The following is a 20,712-nucleotide window of genomic DNA, read 5'->3' on the forward strand; positions in this document are numbered from 1 at the left end:
ACCTCTGTCTTCCAGAGTTTTGACTTCTCCTAACCTTGCTGCCTCTCATTTCTGAACTAGTTCCTTGACTGATCAGTGCCCTTTGTTCAATCACTGTCAATCTTGGTCTCTCAATATATTGCTTAACCTATCTCTTCACCGCAGATACCTACCTGCATTTCCTGTCCCACTCTCTTTCCCCTGTAATGGTGTGGGATTGCATGTGAGATTGTCTTCCAGGAAGTGAGGAGGGTCTTGTTGTATGTGCTATGTGCGCGTAGATGGTGGGGTCTCCTCCTCTTGCCTCTTTCAATTCCCTTGTAATCTCATTGCGAGCTGCTAGTCGGGAATAATTGTTAGCAGCAGCAACTGATGAAGTGCAGAGTAGACTTTGATGTCATTCACAAACCGTTTGGTGCTCTGAGTAGCAAGTCTGTTTTAAGTAATGATAGTGAAAGACACACATCTGTCAGCCTGCCAAGTGCTTGAATCAGCTGTGTTTTATTTTAACAGTGGCATATTATGTTGCCTTTCAGTCATCTCTTCCTCCACCCATTGCAATGCACAGAGTAGATCTCTCCACAGTTTTCTTGATAGTGGTGCTTGCATGCATATATATAACAGCATACACAGCCCATACCTGCTGTTTAGTAGCTTCCTACATGTTGGTGTTTTCCTTATGCTGTCCTATCTGCTCTCGAACCTTCTAAATTTGAAGTGAGCTTACAATGTATTTATTTTAAGAACCAATTGTCTTCAAAGTGTGTGATTATTGTGATAACCCAATAGACATGCTTGAGAGGGTTTTGCTTTAGTTTAGCTTTAGTTCTGTGATGCCAGATCACCTTCTAAGGCTTTGTCCATTTTATAGAATTGCTGAGTGATTTAAACTAACAGAATTTCTCTGGAAAGATTATCGCATAGCACATTCCTTGCTGGCAGTGGGTGGTTCTTTCACAGCCCCTCTTAGGGGGCTGGGTGTAATATTTACTTTAAAAATAATAAAAAATAAGTGTCATGACAGGCACAGAAAATCTTGCTCCTCCACCCTATCCTGTAGTTTTGAGACTTCACGGCGCTGTGCTGAGACCTGTCTTCAAGTACATGAAATGCTAGAAACATGAATTCTGCACTCAGTATTCATTTCTGCCTAATTATGTCCCTAGTTTATGCGCCTTCCTTCCACATTCAACATTGACCCCGCTCTTTGGTTCATAGCTTTTGAAACTATGTGCATGCTTCAGTTTTTAGTTCCCTCCCATTTTTGTCCTTTACTTCTGATGGTTCCATATTGGAAATTATTGTTTTGACTTCCAGAGTGAAACTATATTTTCTTTGCTTGCTGGAATTTATGAGGGCGGTGCAGATGTAATACTCTTAATCCAGTAACCAAGGTTCAAGTTTGGGATCATGCTGTAGAGCTGCGCTTCCCTCTCAGCTATCCCCATCCTCCTAATTCACAAAAAAAAAACCTTACCTTGCTGTCCTTTAAATGTGGTTAAGTAAGGGTTACATTGGCACCAGCTGACATAACCCTGGACAGTTGAGCAAATCTGGTTAAGAGCAAGTTCTGGTTAGTGCTGAGGCTGGTGAGGGAAATTCACACACAGGAGGGAATGACTTGGGCTGGGGCAGAGAGAGAGTGTGTGGTTCTGTAGCCTAGTCCCAGTAGCAATTCCTTTATTATAATAAAATGAAATGTTCCAAAATAGTGAGCAAGTTTCTGAGTTTTTAATCAGGCTGGATACTACAAAAAGCAGTGTAGCAGGGAGGGGGGTAAACAAAATCAAAAAGAGACAACAAATTGCCTTTGTTTATGGGCATATTTGCATTCAAAGTTTCCAGTCCCAAAGATGGACTTGTTCTCAGTAGGATGACTGCAGACTTGACTGGATTAGTCTTTGCTGTGTGCTTCAGGTCCCAGCTACGCCTAGGATTTTAGAATGAAAAAAGTGATCTCTGATCCCCATTTTTGGAAGCAGAAAATCCAGCAGTTACCCAGACCTGTCTTATTTTAAGGACCCAACACCATTTCACCTGCTTGGGGTGTGGTGGCTGACAAATCTTTATAAGGTTCCCACCAGAGTGTTTGTCGCTTTGCAACAAACCTGTGCAGTAGGACACGTCAAGAGGTTGGCAGTTGGCTTGAAACTGTCCAGTGAGCTTCATTAACTAAGCAGACTCTAGCTGCTATACCATGCTTTTACTGTGGATATATTCTCAGGTTAAGCCACAGAGCCTAGGACTTGCCGATCAGAAGGTCGGCGGTTTGAATCCCCGTGACGGGGTGAGCTCCCGTTGCTCGGTCCCTGCTCCTGCCAACCTAGCAGTTTGAAAGCACGTCAAAGTGCAAGTAGATAAATAGGTACCGCTCCAGCGGGAAGGTAAATGGTGTTTCCGTGCGCTGCTCTGGTTCGCCAGAAGCGGCTTAGTCATGCTGGCCACATAACCCGGAAGCTGTACGCCAGCTCCCTCGGCCAATAAAGTGAGATGAGCGCCGCAACCCCAAAGTCGGCCACAACTGGACCTAATGGTCAGGGGTCCCTTTACCTTTATATTCTCAGGCATGCTAAATATAAACACCCTATCATCACTAATGGGAGTAAAACTAGAACGTTTTAGGTGGGGTGGGGAGAATAGCAACCATTTTGTAATTATCATGTGCATGTGATAGATTTCAAAGAAGAGGAATGTGCATTCTCCTACGTCAAACCACACACACACACACACACACACACACACACACACAGAGCACATTTGTAGCTACTGTAAATAATTCACAGTAAAGTAATAACAATGCAGTTATGGGGCTTTTCTATTTACATAGGCATTCCCTTACTGATCAAGAGAACAGTAATTGGGGCATGGCACATTATTTCCCTGGAGTTGGAGGCAATGTGTTTTCCACTCCCCAAACAGGAAGCACATTCATCTCTCAGCTGGATCACCTCAGTGATATTTATGTGACCATAGATGCCAGTCAGGAATTCAGCAAGTCTGTATTTCCCCTGCTTTCTTTTTGAGTGCTAATTTAGTTCCTTCCTTTCTGAGAACTCTTCTTTTTTCTTTTTCTTTTTACGTTTCCACGGCACTGTGGCACATGGCATAGAGATAGCCAGTCACAAGTTAGTTACATAAACAAGTTGCATCATGCTGCTAAACATGTGAGCAACAAATGGCAAACTTGAGTCCACACAAGGGATAAAATAATTTTCCTCTATATAATTAAATTGGAGTTGGGGGAGAGAATGGTTGCAGCAAAAGATAAACATAAGTTGAATATGAACCTTGTGAGGATTTTTTTTCTTGCTAAATTTAGACGCTCAGCCTTGAATAATGCTTTCAAAATGGAGTTCCTGTGCCTGGAAGACTTAGCCCTTTGCTGCACATGAAAATGCTCTAAATACTTAGGTAACTGCTTACCTTTTTGCTGCTCCGTGGATCCCCAGTTCATGGAAGGAAAATGTGCACAAAAGCTTCACCGCTAACTCTTCCCCTTAAAGGGCAGGAACTTCACCAGAGCTGTAGCTGCAACCAGCTGTTGCAATGAGAGGTCATGTCACCATTGACTATGGGTCGCTGATGATGAGGAAACCCCAAAGGGAAAGCCCTTGGGATATCTCATTTGGGGTAGAGTGAGGGCATTCCCCTTCAATGTTTTGATTTTGGATAGGATTGCTTCTAAGTGAGGCATCGGAGCAGCAGGGCAATGTTTGTGTGTTTGTGTGTGCAGGGATGTAGCCAGGATTTTTGTTGGAGGGGCATGCCTTTTGTTAGGGGGGTGGGACAGAACCTCATTTAGCTGCATTTTTATTGATTTGGGGGGGGCAGCTGCCCCCCTGCTACACATGTGTGTGTCTGTGTAAATGTAAATAATGTAAGTTAACCTGGCTGCCAAGTGAGACTGGAATGCTGTGGAGGTGCATCTGTGGTAAAAAGCGTGAATGTAGCTCATGAACTGAAATGTGTGATTGGTGGGTATTTTGCGACTTTGCTACTTCATAGTTTTGATTGATGTGTTGATACGGTGCTGTTCACAGCTTTTGGGGGCCTTTGAGTCCAAAACTGTTATATAAATGAAGAGCAAGACTTTGTTTTAACAGATGAGCGAAGGGTTAAAGCTGTATGAAAAATTTATATTGGGGGAGGGGGGGTTAGAGACTCTGCTTTAGAGCAGCCCATTGCTGAGGTAGAGATAATGGCTTTTACTTTGCTTGATAGCTATGCAAACAGCACCATTCTTCCCCCTCCTTTCTATTCTCACTCCCCCCCCCTTTCCACTCCCACACACATGCAGAACAATGGAGGCTGCTTACAATGCAACAGGCCCCTCAGGATAAGCAGAGCAGCTTCTCATGAGTGATTAGTCACCGGCTTCATGAGATAACCCCTTTCCTGCTCTCTCCCAAGATTCAGGGTGTCCTATTTTATTTCATTTTATTTTTTTCATTTTTGCTGATATCTAAATTATACTCCTTGTTCTCCAGCCTTTTGCTATCTCCAAAGTTCATTCCTGTTTTTGCTAGGGGGTAGGCTCAGGTTTCTACAATACAGTCGTACCTCGGATCCCGAACGTCTTGCAAGTTGAACGCCTTGGCTTCCGAATGCCGCAAACCCGGAAGTGACTGTTCTAGTTTGCGAACGTTCTTTGGAACCCCAACGTCCGATGGGGCTTCCAATTGGCTGCAGGACCTTCCTGCAGCCAATCAGAAGCTGCACTTTGGTTTCCGAATGTATTGGAAGTCAAACGGACTTCTGGAACGGATTCTGTTCGACTTCCAAGGTACAACTGTATTAGCTCAGAGAGACTATAGTCTGCTTATCTATGTAAATGAAGAAACGGGTGTGCTTTAAAACCAAACAAACAAGCTATCCGCATGCCCCATTAATTTCAGCAGAAGGTTCTTCCAAGTCAGTGTGCTTAGGATCACAGCCTTACTGAAAAGACACGACTGACATAGCTAATTGGAGGAAGCCTTTGCTCTGGATGAATTTTTAAGCAGGAGCCTTGTCCTGGACTCAGAGGGATGTGAATTTATAAATGGTCACGTTTTCCAACCTAGAAATAACAAATGTGAGTTCTCAGGAAGGTGCTGGACTGAAGTCTCTGGAAGCAGTGTTTCAGTGTTGTTGTTGTTGTTGCTGCTTGTCTATTTACAAATAACGTTGTTGTTCCTTTTAGGCAAGTTTAATCCAGTTAGCAAATGAAACAATTAAGGGACAGTGCTCTCAGCCGTTGCATATTAAATAACTACATATGCATTGGTACGAGTGGTTAGTGTATTTTACGTGGATCTCCCCCCTGCCCAACATTAATAAACCCTGTGGCAGCAGCCGGCCACCTTATGAAACGGATGCATGAAGCAGGGGCGTAGCTAGCTGCTCTGGCACCCAGAGCGGTGGGGGCGGGGCGATCCGCCCATGGGGACACGGTGGTGATCCATGCACAGAGTCCGCCTGGCGGATGCAAGCCCTACGCTGCCATTTCAGACAGCGCAGGGCCCCGAGCCACCACATCACTCCCAGGAGAGATGCGTGGATCGGGCACGCTGCAGACCAGGCTCCGCAGTAAGTGCCGCCACCGCAGTGTTCCATTTTGTCACACCCCTCCTCAAGGATGACACCTGCACCGTGCACCCCCCTTCCTATGCCCCTGGCATGAAGAGAGACATGTAAGGGGTCCTTGTCAGTACATTTCCCTGTTGACTGGTGGGTCCAGTCACTTTGGATCCAGGTTGCTACATGGGAGAAGAACTGGTCACTATTCATACCCTGGGGCTGGCTTTAGGCTTTTGGAGACAGACAGGGAGAATAGAGTCATTCCTGTCCCCAAATCCCACCTTTAGTCTCCTGCCGTTTGTATGTGTCTAACCCTGCATGTGGTGGCAAGACAGAAGCAGCATGCTGTTGATGACTAGGCTGGCGCCCTGGCCGAAGTGAACGTAAAGGCTGTTCTATTTTCATGGTCCAGCCAAATTGGAAGTGGCATGTTCTCCCTTCCTTTCTCTTATGTGGCACCACCCTCTCTTAGGTGAGACGCATGCCCTGTCCTACTTGGAGCAAGTGCATGGTCTTAAATGATTGTGGACCTGGGTAAGCTGCAAGTGCTGGTCATGCTGCCTTCAGCAGCTGGCCAAGGAACCACATAGGATGTTACCACGAGATTGAACACCCCACCAGCAAGACTCTGTTGGGTCACAATAATCAATATCTGGGAATTTTCACTGTAACCTCTTCAAGAAAATGATGGCTTCAGAGATGTTTTTAGTGGGTTGACCTAGGCAGCTGGGCGTGGACAGTTTTCTTTTCTGTTTGGGGCAGCTTTGCCCCCATTCCTCCCATGCTTCAAAGCTTCCATAGGAAATTGTGGATAATGTTTCTCCCAGTGTGTGAGTGTGTGTGTGTCTGTCGTGTCTGTCTGTCTGTCTGTCTTGGCTTGTCAACAGCCATATATCATCTCGGAGCAAATTTCCGAAACAGAACAATTTTTTCTTGTGGTTTGTCTCAGTGAGCACAGATGTAAATGACTCCCCATGTGTCGCTTCTGTGTCTCTTGGGAATTTCAGTTTGACATGGCTGGGGTGTGGGGGACTGCTGAAGACAAGCTGAAGGAATAAACAGCATCTCCTAGTAGGCTCTGCAGTGGCTGCTTATTAGTGCAGAACTCGAAATGAAATTCATTTTTAATGGTCCTTAATGTGGTAAAGAAATGTTTCCAATACTGTGGAATTCAGGAATTCCTGCTTCTCTTTCCAAACCATGACATTCTTCATGGGATGGATATTCTGCTTCCTGATCCTAACTTTAAACATAGACATAAGATCTGTCTCTGCAGGACAGATGTGTGTTCTTCACAGTACAACAATGAAGACAAGAGAGTAGAACGTGTTGGGGTGCCTGTGGCCTTCCAGATATTGTTGGCTCCAGCTCCCATCATCCCTGAACATTGCCCCTGCAGGCTGAGGCTAATGAGAGTTGGAGTCCCAACATCTGGAGAGCCACAGGTTCCCCATCCCTGTAGTGTAAAGGAAGTTGGGTGACTGGTGAGGAACAGGCGAGCTCTTCCATAGGAAACAAATTAGAATGTCTCCCCCCTGCCCAGCCTTCCCCCCCCCCACCTATTCTTTCTGGCAACAGCTGTGGGTGTAATGCAGTATTCCCCAAACTTAGGCCTCTAGCTGTTTTTGAACTACAACTCCCATCATCCTTAGCTAGCTGGACCAGTAGTCAGGAATGATGGGGATTGTAGTCCAAAAACAGCTGGAGACCCAAGTTTGGGAAACACTGGTGTAATGATTCCATACATGAGGGTTTTTTTTGGGGGGGGGGTGGATAGACAAAAGTAGGTGGTACTTTACACAGTAGACGCTTCAGGTTACAGAGCCTACACAGACGCTTCAGGTTACAGACTCCGCTAACCCAGAAATAGTACCTCAGGTTAAGAACTTTGCTTCAGGATGAGAACAGAAATTGTGCTCCGGCGGCGTGGCGGCAGCGGGAGGCCACATTAGCTAAAGTGGTGCTTCAGGTTAAGAACAGACCTCCAGAACGAATTAAGTTCTTAACCCGAGGTACCACTGTATGTAATTCAATTTATGCCCTGTGATGACCACTAGCTTGGATGGCTTTAAAAGGGAAATTGGGAAATGGTTGGCCATGATGGTAGTAGTATGGAACCTCCAAGCACAAGTCTTGGCCACAAGGCCAGTCACTGAGAGGCAAAAATGGATAATGGTCCTTGAGTTGGTCCTTGAGTTGAGTTCTGCTTATAGGCTTCTCAGGCCCATCTAGTTGGTGAGAAACAGGTTGTTGGACAAGGCATGCCTGTGGTCTAATCTAGTACGACTGTGCTTACGCAGTTAGGTTGGCGCTGTTTTTTCCCCCCTTTGATTTGTTAAACTAAGGTTAGAGAAATTCTGCCTGAGGAGCTGACAACTGTTTCTCTCTAAGGAGTCAAAATTTACAGTCCACCCAGATAGCCCACGTGGGCTGTGCTAGGTTTGGAACGATGGGTAATATAACAATATTTATATAGTGCACATCAAAATTGAAAGCACGTGAAGCATGTAACTGAAAGCCTTCCCGCCTCACACATCTCTCTCTTGGCACTTTGCATGTGCTCCAGCATATCAAGACATAACAGCTGCTGGCCTGTCTCAAAGTTGCTTCATTCCTTGATCTTTTCTGCCCCATCTCAAAAGGAATTGACACCTGGAGTCCTTCCACCCTGTGGAATATGTCCCTAGGATTTCTGATGTAGCACAATTGGGTGGCCATGCTGGTTTTTTCCTGTCTAGTTTTTCAATCGTTCGTTGCTCAATCGTTTCCTGACACCTTGTTCCCTCAAGAGTACAGCTCTGGAAAGAATAATGGTTTAACACAAATACTGTCGACACAGCTGGGAGCAGCGCTGGTATTGTAGGTGGCTGCTTTTCATGCACTCTCTTGTTGCCACCTGTAGATACCCCTGACAGCTGTGAGTTGCTCCATTATCAAAGAGATAGGGGGAGTTTGTGGCTTAGGTGATGAACCGCCAGTTGCTTCACTTCCAGAACAAAGAAGCTAGTATTGAAGGAGAGCAATAAGGCCTATACTCTTTTAAGAGTCTTAATAAATTTATCTTTTCTTGCAACCAGGTAATACTGCATTTAGACTTTTTTTTTTCAAGCTTATGCATGATAACAAACCAGCTGGGTCTTGGTTCAATTAGGCACATGCACAGAAAAATAACTTAAGAGTCGAGAGCAACAAGAAACAAATTACAAACAGGGGCATGGATTCCTGCGAAGGGTCTGCTTCTAGGAAGCTGTTTCCAGAGACACTGGATGTAGATAACGTATTTTTCGCTCTGTAGGACGCACCGGAACACAAGACGCACCTAGTTTTTAGAGGGGGAAATCAAGAAAAAAAATATTATTTCCCCCCCAGCCCCAAAGTGCAGCGCAGCCTGTCCGCTTCTCCCAGAGCTTCTTGGGGCTGCAGGGGAAGCCCGGGTCCCCCCACCCCCAGCCCCAAAGAGCAAAGAAGCCCAGACAGTGAGCGGGATTCATCCTGCGGGCTTTTCTACGAGGAGGGAGAAGGGACTGACTGGCCGTGTCAGTCCCTTCTCCCTCCTGGGGAAAAGCCTGCAAGAGCCGCGTGAAGCTTGTGTGCGGCTCTTGCGGGCTTTTCCTGCCTGCCTCCCCCCCTGCATTCTCTCCATAGGACGCACAGACTTTCCCCCTTAGTTTTTAAGAGGGAAAAAGTGCGTCCTATGGAGCAAAAAATACGGTAGTTGCTTTGGCTAGTTCACAGCCAGGGTAAAGGACTTGGAAGTCCCATATATTTCAGTGGGAGAGACTAAACTTAACTCTCCCATTGAAATAAATGGAATTCCAAAATGCTTCACATTGGCTGGATTGGAAACCTGCCCATTAAGATGATAAATGCTTGTGCATAAATCTTATTTTGGATACTAATAGCTGGGCCTTGGTGAATGCCCTATAATGTTGAAACAAGTTTGCCGGTAAGTAAGCAAAATGAAGATAACACTTGCCAATTTACTTCTTCACAGAATATGTAACCTTTTATTCTGCCCTTTTTTTTCCTGGCACAGTGAGTGATAAAAACAGTTGCAGAGACATTTGGCAGAAACATGAATGTGTGCACAAAATATTTAAACAATTTATATACCACTTAACTACAAGAATCTCTTAAGTGGTTTACAAGGATCCAAAACAGAAAGCAAATAAATAAAATAAAATCAGTTAAAACTATAAAACCAAACTAAAATTGAAATATCTTTTGGAATAACATTTTTTAAAGCCTTCAGTGGGTGTTGGAAATTAAATAGGGAAGGGGCCCATCTGACCTCATCTGGAACACAGGACTGCAAATCAGAAGCCTTAAGTAAATTTACTCAAGGCTATGTCTGGAATCTGTAGCATTGCAGGGAAATTAAACTCCAGGTTTATCTTTTGCATAAAGACAAATGCTTCTATATGTGAAGACAAATGCTTGCAAAAAGCATCTCCCACCCAAAGACTGGGTGGAACTGCATTCTGCAAAACAAGCTTGGGCTGGCATGATAAGGCAGACAGAAGACAGTAAACCCATTCATTGCCAGCTCAGAATGGAATCCACCTTTTTGCAGGGAGCAGCAGAGGTGTCAGTCTTGAGTGATTTTGAAGCAAGTCTGAGACTGCATTTTGCGGTGTGTGTCTTTCAGAAGAGGCAAGTCTGGAGCTGTTTCTTTCTTTTTAAGCCACATGCTTGGTTGCTTGCATCCATGTGCAGAAATTGGCTGTCATCCAGTTCATGAAATATGAGTTGATAGATCATAGGGAGTTTAATCTACTACATGCCTTGATTAAATATGCATGCATTTACTGCATGTGAATAAAAGAAAGAAAAACATTTATGGAGAGAGAAGCATGCTTCTCTTTTTGTTTTAGATCATCCATGCTTGTATAACAGGCTTCATTCTAGGAAAGGCATAGCTGCTGCTTTTTTGCCAGGGGGCAGTGCTGCTTCTGCATCAGGAGCCTGCCTGAAGGTGCCTTGTTGTTGTGGCTGTTGTTGCTGTTGTTAAGTGCTTTTCTCTTTCAAAATTTTGCTGCCTGGTTAATTGTGGACACCTTTTTAATGGATCAGAAAGATTTTACATGCAGCCCTATTGGAAAGAGGTGCTGCAGAACAAAGGGTTCTTGAAATCAGAAGAGAGCATCAGCTTTGCGCACAAAAGGTCCCAGGTTCAGTCACTGGCATCTCCAGTCAGGCAGGGCTGGGAACAACTCCCTGCATGAGACCTAAGGTGGATGGACCCAGTGGTCTGTCCTTGGTATAAGGCAGCTTCCCATGTTCCTAAAGAAGGCGGCTAGGTAGCTTTTGCAGCATTAATTAACAGCACAGGCTGTCAGGCAAGGGTTGCTTAGCTTGCATCCCTTACGCAATGAAATATGGCTTGCATGCACCTGTGCAGAAGTTTCACACTGAATGCAAGAGGTGACAGTAGCTGCAGCCCTGTACAGAACATGAACTTAGAGGAGTGTCTCATTCCCACTGCAGTTAGAGAGCGCAAAGCAGCACACAACTCGTGGCAACGAGTGTCCAGTCTGCATAGGTGGGAATAATTCATACTTCCCCAATAATTAAAAAGAAGCACTTCCAAACTTTTGAGCTGCTCAGAATGAACGCCCGGTGCAGGAGGACTGTAGCTGGGAAGAGGGAGTATCCTGGATTTCGTAGAGACTCGAATGCAGATTTCTAGCAGCTGATGGCCTGAGGTCGAGGGACTTGGTGGATGACTTTTTGTGTGGGTGTACGGGGACCAGGCGTGAGTGGGTATTGTTTGACACGGCGGATAGATGTTTGGAAAAGGAACAGTGGGCTCTGTGGGAGTGTGTCAGGCAGTCATTTGTTCTGCCTTCCCACAGGAGGGGGGTGGGTCTGTGGGCTGTTAAGTACAAGCAAGGAAAGGTACATATTCATTGCTCATGCTTTCTCTGCCCCCCCCCCCAACCCCACGGACATGACAAAGTTCATTTCCATCCGTCCGGATTGCAACAGGTGAGATGGACAGCCTGTGTTTCAGCCTCCTCTCACATCTGAGTGGAAGCCCTTTCAAAGGGATTTAACCTCATGGCAGCGGCACAACCCTTTTTTTTTGTAACAATCGGCACTAGAAAAAACGAGCACTACCCAGGTGCAGGCGAAGTAGGAGGGAGGCTGAGAGAATCTCTCTCTCTCTCTGCTCTTCTGCCACCCACACAACATCTGAAGCCCACGTTCTGAGTCAGGAGCTTTTGTGTGGGGGAGGTCAGATGACTAAGGATGGTTGGCGAGGGGGGAAAGAGATGCATTCTCTCAAGCCTGCGTATACTCCTGTTGCCTAGTGCCCCCTGCCGTCCGGCCATGAATGGAACGATGGAAATAATTAAGAGCCTCGGACAGTCTGCAGTCACAAAATGACCACACTCTCTGTTTTCCTCTGGTCCTTGCCATGCTTGATGCAGACAGTGAAGGGAATTCTGCTACAGACCAAGTGATGTGTTAATGCAGAAGGACAGCCCTCCCTTCCACTTTGTGCTGCGGCTCAGACGGGAACACTTGGGTAACCTCTTTTGCTTTGTGTTTGTTTCCCTCCCAGTTCATTGAAGCTATCACCAACAAGCAAGGCGAGCTGGAGAACTACGTCTGCGATGGATACAAGATGGCGCTCACAGAAGAGAGGCGAAGATTCTGTTTCCTGGTAGAGAAGCAGTGCGCGGTGGCCAAGAATGCCCTCACCTACCATTCTAAGGTGAGCGAGTTGTTGTGTCGGGGTGCTGTACCCTTGGAACCATCAACTTGGGAAGCGGTTGGACGAAAAAGTCCCTCCGTTCATGCAGTCCCTCGGGAACCCAGACACGGGCAACATTTGTGTCCTGGCTGACTTCTAAACTCCTAAAAACCGATGTATGAACTCAAATTACAATAGCAACTTCTCTGCCACCCCCAGATTGCAAGATCGGTAATTGCAGGCCACAAATGGTTGCTCCCTTTCAAGGAACTTGAAGGGAAATAATGTTCCTTAATTCTGATGGGGATGTTGCACACCTTCCAGGTCCAAGTACTTCGTCTCAAGTTGTTCACAAATGTACACATGTTTATGAGTGAACCAAGTGTTGATGCCGGAGAAAATGTGCTTGCTTCAGTTTGTTCCGAGCTTTTCACCCCCTTGGACTGTCTTAATTTCCTATGCCTACTCCTGCACTATGTCTCCCAACAGAGATGCTATCCCCCACACTCCATATCTAGTAGTGTTTGTACAAAGCTGCAGTAAGCATAAGGAGCCTTATACCTGTGGGCCCCTGCAGTAGTTTCCAGGATAATTAAAAACGAGTGCTTTCCTTTTCAAGAGCTGTTTCAATATCTGAAAACAATTGCAGGTAATTACCTTCCTCAGACTGTAATATATCTGCCCAATTCTAGCACAACAATAAAAGCCCAGAAGCTCTGGAGGCCAGGTGCCTAACCCATTCAGATTCATTTCAGTCAGAACAATGCAAGAGGTTTGGGTTGGTACCCACTGCTGCAGTACCAATATCAGCATCAACATTTTCAGAAACGTTTTAGGCCACTGGGGATGTTTGTTCGGGTAAGATGTTCCCATCAAACCCATCCACTATGGCCTATTGCTCAAGAACGATTGGCCCAGACTGCATGTTATATGAAGCATGCTTTAAAAAAAAAAAGTTGTTGGAGTGGCCACTTTTCTTTTTGAAGGGGGAAAAAAATATTTAGCTGCTCAACAGTCTGGATCAGGGCCTTGTGTTGGTTTCCCCACCAGAAATTTCCCCAGCTATTAACTGCAGTAAGATGCATATAGCAACCAAGGGGGCAATTTTCTGCGAAAAACTGGTGCAGGGTGCTAATCTGCACTGGGAGAACTAACTCAATCAGGACTCCGCATACTTCCTTCCCTTCAAAAAGTGGTCAGCTTAAGCATGGTTTTTAAAGCTTGTGCAATTTAACGTGGGTTAGCTCTTACGTCTCAACAAGGTTTAGGTATTCTAACACATATTAATTTGGTACTGTTAATTGTTTCACAATATTTAGATACCTTGCTGTCCCAACCCCTAAGCAAAGATGTTCAAAAGTGCCCCAGCCACACAGGAAGTGCAGGCTTCAAGCTTGCTAAATCTACTTTTGTATGTATCTAAAACACTGCAGGGACACGGGTGGCGCTGTGGGTTAAACCACAGAGCCTAGGACTTGCCGATCAGAAGGTCGGCAGTTTGAATCCCCGCAACGGGGTGAGCTCCCGTTGCTCGGTCCCTGCTCCTGCCAACCTAGCATTTCGAAAGCACATCAAAGTGCAAGTAGATAAATAGGTACCGCTCCAGCGGGAAGGTAAACGGTGTTTCCGTGTGCTGCTCTGGTTCGCCAGAAGCGGCTTAGTCATGCTGGCCACATGACCCGGAAGCTGTATGCCGGCTCCCTCGGTCAATAAAGCGAGATGAGTGCCTCAACCCCCGAGTCGGCCACGACTGGACCTAATGGTCTGGGGTCCCTTTACCTTTACCTAAAACACTGCAATCCATCAACTAAAGCAAAAGTCAAGGCTGCTTCCAGATGGAAGTTTGTTGTAGAATCTGTGCAGCTCACGCACACACCTTTTTTTTTTTTGCAAGTGCGCACACGATGTCATTGTTGTCAAATTGCCAGCCCAAACTTTAACATGTAATTTGGATTTCACCTCAGAGCAGGAAAAAAAGTGAGTAAAAATAACCCATTATATACATCTGCAGTCGCTGCTGGTGTGGAATTTTGTCGGCATGTTTATGAGGTGATTGGTTTGTCATGGGGTGACATTTCTGTGGGCGGTCTCCAAGGCCGCACCCCTACTTATGTGTGCTCCTCACTTGAGCACAACCTTGCTATTTTGTTTTTGGCAGCCCGAATGATGCAAGCATGCCTATTTCTATGAGCTGTTGCATCCTGGAAGGCCTATTCAAATTTCAACAACCCATTTAAAGGGAGCTGTTCTTTCATAATCTCCAAACAAGTACATGTGTGAGATCTCCCTGGAGACTGTAATCTCAGAACACGCACCAGATTTTAGAAACAGCAAGAACAACACAGAGGTCTTGCGCAATACAGTCATACCTCGGGTTAAAGTTGCTTCAGGTTGAGCGTTTTCGGGTTGCGCTCCGCAGCGACCCGGAAGTAACAGAATGCATTACTTCCAGGTTTCGCCACTCACGTATGCGCAGACGTTCAAAATGACATCATGTCCATGCGCAGAAGCGGCGAATCGTGACCCGCAGATGAGAGTTGCATTCGCTTCAGGATGCGAACGGGGCTCCGGAACAGATCCCGTTCGCATCCAGAGGTACCACTGTACCTCTGTTACCCTTGTGCAAGCTTTAGTAAGGCAAATATCACTTTTGAACAAGTTCCCCTTAAAAAACAATTGAAAATGGATATTGTAATCCATCCCCAGCCAAAAGCACAGGCTTCCATTTGGCCGAATGTGAAACATAACCATAGGAGCCAACTTCTATGTGGGGGCCAGCCCGCCGGCCCCTGCCCCAGTTGATAGGCATTGCCATTCAAATGGTGTGCATGCACTGTGTCATGTGATCAATTATGCAGGGCGGGGCTTATTCAAGTTGGCATTCCTGAACACAACTCATGGTATATCCACATTTACCTTTTGCCTTGCTCTTTCCAAGAACAGGTCCATGCTTAAAAAGTTGTGTCCAAGCCCCCACCCCCTGCCCACTCTTCGCCCTGGAGCTTTCCCCATGAAAACCCATTCTTTAGCACTCAATCAGAGCAAACTTCAAATTTTCTTGCGGATTGAGCACTAAAGAGCAGGTTTTCATGGGGAAAGCTCCAGGACAAAAAAAGAGTGCTTTGGATACAGAGCTTTCAACCATGTGTCCCGGAACAGAAAAAGGCAGGGCAGGATAAAAGAATCCTAGAATGGTAGAGTTGGAAGGGACCCCAAGGGTCATCTAGTCCAACCCCCTGCAATGCAGGAATCTCAACTAAAGCATCCCTGACAGATGGCCATCCAACCTCTGCTTAAAATCTTCTAAAGGAGAGTCCACCACCTTCTGAGGGAGTGCATTCCACTGTTGAGCAGCTCTTACCGTCAGAAAGTTCTTCCTGATGTTTATAAAGTCAATAAATAATAATTCAGTCTCCTCTTTAGGAGAGGGACAAATCCCATACATTTCACTGGATGGCAGGTGGTGGAATAGCAATGAATATCCATGATGCCTCTGAGCAGCTTAGGGGAGTGCAGGGATTTGTTTTGAGTTTCAGAATTACACCGAGTCCAGTCTTTCCCCCACACAAATCCATTCCTGGTCACCCCAAGCTTTCTTCCTTTCAGCAGTCCATTTTTGTTGGGGTGGGGGAAGAGTCATTTTGTGGTTATTGTTAAAAGATTAGGAAGTGGGGGGTCAGAAACCCTTGCCAATCTACTGTAAACTTTCTAGAGATGAGCTGTAGATCCCAAAATACCTTCTGCCCACCTTTGCCAGAGATTCATCACAGACATATTCAGTAAGTAGGCAGCAAGAGAGCCATCAGGCGGTGGGCCTGTGTGGATTATGACTCCAGAATGCCATACTGCATGTCATGTTCCACCATATTTTCCCTTGGGTAGCCAAATAGCGAAATAAATTCTCTTGTAGATGCCCTTGATGGAGAAACAGCCTATATTTCTAGGCTGTCGGTGGACTCCTGCTGGTATTCTGAAGAAACATGCTCTACCTTTTAATTACTTCTTTCTCTGTATATCACTCATTTCATTTAACCATATCCATCTGGTAAGATTGAAAAGGTGTTTTTCAGATAATAAAGGGATTAGCTGAAAAGTCCCGCTTAGTCATAAGCATCTTCAAGCAGTAGTGTGTGCCAAGCAAATTGACAACATATGCTAAGGGCCTTTTATATGTTGATGATATATGTAAAGCACAAGTTAAGAAAGAATTCTTTTTTTCCCCCATAACAAATGGGCAAGCAGAATTGTTGGGGTTTTTTCTTTTTTTGTGGTTTAATTTAGGGCTTTAGGGCACTTTCCCCCACCTCCTTTTTATTATTATTTAGACTTGTAGATAGGAATATCTTCCCTTAAAACATTAGCTTTGTACTGAGGAGGTACATATGAACTTCAAGTAAAATGAGAATAGTAGCTGTATGGTATATACATTTACATGTTTGTGTGTGTGTATCTGGGCATTGAGATCTTTGGGGGGGGTTGTGTATAGTATAGTATAGTATAGTATAGTATAGTATAGTATAGTATAGTATAGTAGACTAGTGGTGGTGTTGTTTAATCGTTTAGTCGTGTCTGACTCTTTGTGACCCCATGGACCAGAGCATGCCAGGCACTCCTATCTTCTACTGCCTCCCGCAGTTTAGTCAAACTCATGCTGGTAGCTTCGAGAACACCGTCCAACCATCTCGTCCTCTGTCGTCCCCTTCTCCTTGTGCCCTCCATCTTTCCCAACATCAGGGTCTTTTCCAGGGAGTCTTCTCTTCTCATGAGGTGGCCAAAGTATTGGAGCCTCAGCTTCAGGATCTGTCCTTCCAGTGAGCATTCAGGGCTGATTTCCTTAAGAATGGATAGGTTTGATCTTCTTGCAGTCCGTGGGACTCTCAAGAGTCTTCTTCAGCACCATAATTCAAAAGCATCAATTCTTCGGCGATCAGCCTTCTTTATGGTCCAGCTCTCACTTCCATACATCACTACTGGGAAAACCATAGCTTTAACTATACGGACCTTTGTTGGCAAGGTGATGTCTCTGCTTTTTAAGATGCTGACTAGTGACTTGAGTGTTAACACTGTGCAGGAAAGGTGGATACATACCTTAAATCAGACATTAAGGGTTCTCCAGCTATTTCAGTGTGTGAGCAGACCAATTTCTGCTCTTGCAGTGGAACTTGACCTTCATCTGCTCCCCCATGTTCTCCTTACACTTCGATATGGATTTAGTTGGTATTCTGATAGTAAATCTTCCCTACTCCAAAGCTCTTTTCTCCCTCTCAGACGTTGGGGAGGGAGACAATGATGTAGGGAGACTAAGGACATATCCCGAAAGGGACCAAGATGGAATTTTCTTCCTTCATCTCCCATCAGAGTGGGAAGAAGAAGAGTATGCAGTTTTTATCCCAAAGTTGCACATCTAGTCATCCAAAGTAGGCCAAGGCTGCTCTGCTTTCCACACGCTCTGGCAAACCCCTCTGCTGTAGTTGCCATACCCCATCGCTGTCAAAGCATGAGACCGGCCCTTCTCCTCCTTTCCGTTTTCCCTGTGGCTTATTGCTTGGGGCGAAAGGAAGTGGAGCACTACAGCACATGGGAGACTTGCTCAGAAGCACAGTGTGCTCCCGGCGCATTGCTGTGCTAGCGGTAGGGTGCTATCAATATACCACGGTGGTTACTAGGCTGCAGAGACCAACCTCTCCATAGCAACAACACTGTGTGCAAGGAGGCCCTAGAATAGCCTTTGGCAGCCTCCAGGCAAGCATTAGGTTAGTTGCGCAACGGGGGGGGGGGGGGGTTGATAACACAGCGGTGGATATGCAGGTGCTTTGGGTTCTGAATAGGAGTGGGAAAAGATGGGGCTTTTCATAGAACTGGGAGTTTTGGAATGTCTGAAGCAGCTGAACAAGCAAGTAATAGTTAAGTGGAGGAGGGAAGCTCCCTTTGCCTGAGGATGTGGTACTCAGTGGCAAACATCATTCCTGTGTTGCAGGGGGTTGGACTAGAAGACCCTTGGGGTCCCTTCCAACTCTACAATTCTATGATTCTATGATCAGCTTTATTAGGGAGGGGTGGGGTTTTTTGTTTCGTTTTTTGCAAGGGTCACGACACGCACGCCTAGTTAAACTTATTCTGAGATTGCTCAGGCTTCACCTCTGCTACTATTTACATAACAGAAAGCATTCATATTGAATTGCGTTTGCGTAAATAATAATAATAATAATTTATTATTTATACCCCACCCATCTGGCTGGGTTTCCCCAGCCACTCTGAGCAGCTTTCAACAGAATATTAAAATACAACATTAAAAGCTTCCCTAAACAGGACTGCCTTCAGATGTCTTCTAAAAGTCTGTAACGTGTGACTGGTTAGGGGAAGTGGCAAGCAGGCAAAAAGTCTGCTGGACTCCAGTCAATGGCAGTCAGGTGTTCCGAGGCTTTCTGCTGCCTGATATTGCCAAGTCTTAAACCCATCTCTCCTTTTCAATACAATAGTAGTAATAGTAGTAGTAATAATAGTAGTAATAATAATAATAATAATAATAATAATAATAATAATACTAAAGCTCTGATATCCCAGAAATAAGTCAGAAATATCACACACAGAAAAGAATTTCCCAGCACTGGGAATACTGACATCATTCATTCATCCATTCATTGCATTTATATCCCGCCTTCATTTCCAAGGAGCTCAAGGTGGCCTAAAAGGTTTTCTCTCCCTCCTCGTCTAATCCCCACAACAACCCTGCGAGGTAGGTCAGGCTGGGAGGCAGTGACTGGCTGAAAGTCACCCAGAGCTTCATGGCCAAGTGGGGGTTTGAACAGCAGGCTCCCAGCTCCTTCCGTGGCTCCGCACCTGCTTAGCAAGTACAGACAGTTTGGTAGTGGGGATAAGTTCACCCCTTGTAGGGAAAAATCCTGGGATGAGAACTTGCCCAGACTTTGAGCTCACTTTATTTCTCAGATGTGCTTTATCTGAGCAACTACATCCCAAACTATATTTTAAGATGTGCTAGGGGGAACTTATTGCTTCCCTTCCATTATAAATACTTCATGCACCTTATTTCACTGGCCTATCGGCTGCCATTACCTACGTATTCATTGTCTTTTATTGGACTTTATCTTGTTTATAGCTCACACGGGATCAGGGTGAATCTCATTCACTGTCTTTTAACTAGACAAATGGTGAACAACTTGGAAGAGTGTCCATGTGGTACAAATTCATAAGTCTCAATTCTCTCGGAAGCCAAAAAGCTGTGGTGCGGGGGTTCAGCTTAGAAAGGGGTCTTGTTGTCGTTATTATTATTATTATTATTATTATTATTATTATTATTATTATTTTACACAAAACCTTCGATGGAAGCACTCTCTGCAGGTACACTGTGCTTTCTCTCTCCTTTTCCCTCACCCTGCTCTCCATTGTTTCTTCAGGGGAAAGACATCTTGGCGCAGAAACTCCCTGTGTGGCAGCAGTCCTGCTCTGATCCCAACAAGATTCCAGACCGCGCTATCCAGCTCATGCAGCAAATGGCCATCAGCAGCAATGGGACCATCATGCCCAGCCCTCTCTCTACATCCAAGTCAAACCTCATCATCTCGGACCCTATCCCTGGTGCCAAACCACTCCCTGTCCCACCAGAGCTGGCCCCTTTTGTAGGAGTAAGTACTGCATGTGTGTGTATGTGGGGACCCAGGCGGGCGGGCAGGATTTCATGTTTCTCCTTTCAGTGAGGTGCAGTAGACCTAGAATAACGTTTTGCCAACATGGTGCCCTCCATATAGCCCAGCCAGCATGGGATTATGGAAGTTGCAGCCCAGCAACACCAGGAGGGCATCAAGTTTTGGAATATTCGTCTTGTTCTGAGTCAGATGGTCAACCCACCTATCTCGGTATTGCACGCTTGCTGGCTGGCAACAGCAGCTCCCCAAGGTTTCTGGGCAGGGGTTGATGCCAGGGTTTGACGCTGGTGGGGGCACTTGGCATGCAAAGCACGTGCTCTACCTGTAAGCTATGGGCCTTCCCATTTACCATCGCTTGCACAGTTAACAGAACACAGGATATTTCTGACTTCAGGGTTACTGCCATTCTCTGTTTGTGGTGCAGTGGGTCAGTGCGCCTGGCTTTTAAGCAGGAGGCTAGTGGTTTGAGTCCAGGCAGGGACGGCTGTGGGCAGGATTCCTGCATTGCAGTGGGCTGGACTTGATGGCCCTCAGGAGTCCCTTCCAACTCTGCAATTCTATGGTTAGGCATCCCCTGCTAAAGATGTATGCTTTTGCATGCCCCCTCCTGATTAATACAGTCGGTTATATATGACTTTCTAAATATAAATATATATACTAAAAGGGGGGAAAGGCATGTTTTGATGTGTTTTGCACTGAAGCAATGGTGGGACACTTGGATTGCAGCTCCCATCAGCTCCGGGCAGCATGGCCAAATGAGAGGGAAGGCATCCAGCAATGCTTTGAAGGCCAGGAGTTCCCCAACCCTGC

At 45.7% G+C, this 20,712-nt stretch overlaps 1 protein-coding gene across 4 annotated transcripts in view; it reads left to right on the top strand.

Moving 5' to 3' along the window:
* Positions 1-20,712, top strand: part of BAIAP2 (BAR/IMD domain containing adaptor protein 2) — a 137,401-nt gene that overhangs the window by 88,787 nt on the left and 27,902 nt on the right. For all 4 annotated transcript variants that reach the window (XM_083598782.1, XM_083598783.1, XM_083598784.1 and 1 more), the window contains exons 7-8: positions 12,107-12,259; positions 19,654-19,881. In XM_083598782.1, the coding sequence (XP_083454908.1) occupies positions 12,107-12,259; positions 19,654-19,881 (381 nt within the window). The remainder of the gene's footprint in view (positions 1-12,106; positions 12,260-19,653; positions 19,882-20,712) is intronic.

This window comes from Podarcis filfolensis (genome assembly GCF_964270895.1).
Source record: "Podarcis filfolensis genome assembly, chromosome: 2".
Classification (NCBI taxonomy): domain Eukaryota; kingdom Metazoa; phylum Chordata; class Lepidosauria; order Squamata; family Lacertidae; genus Podarcis; species Podarcis filfolensis.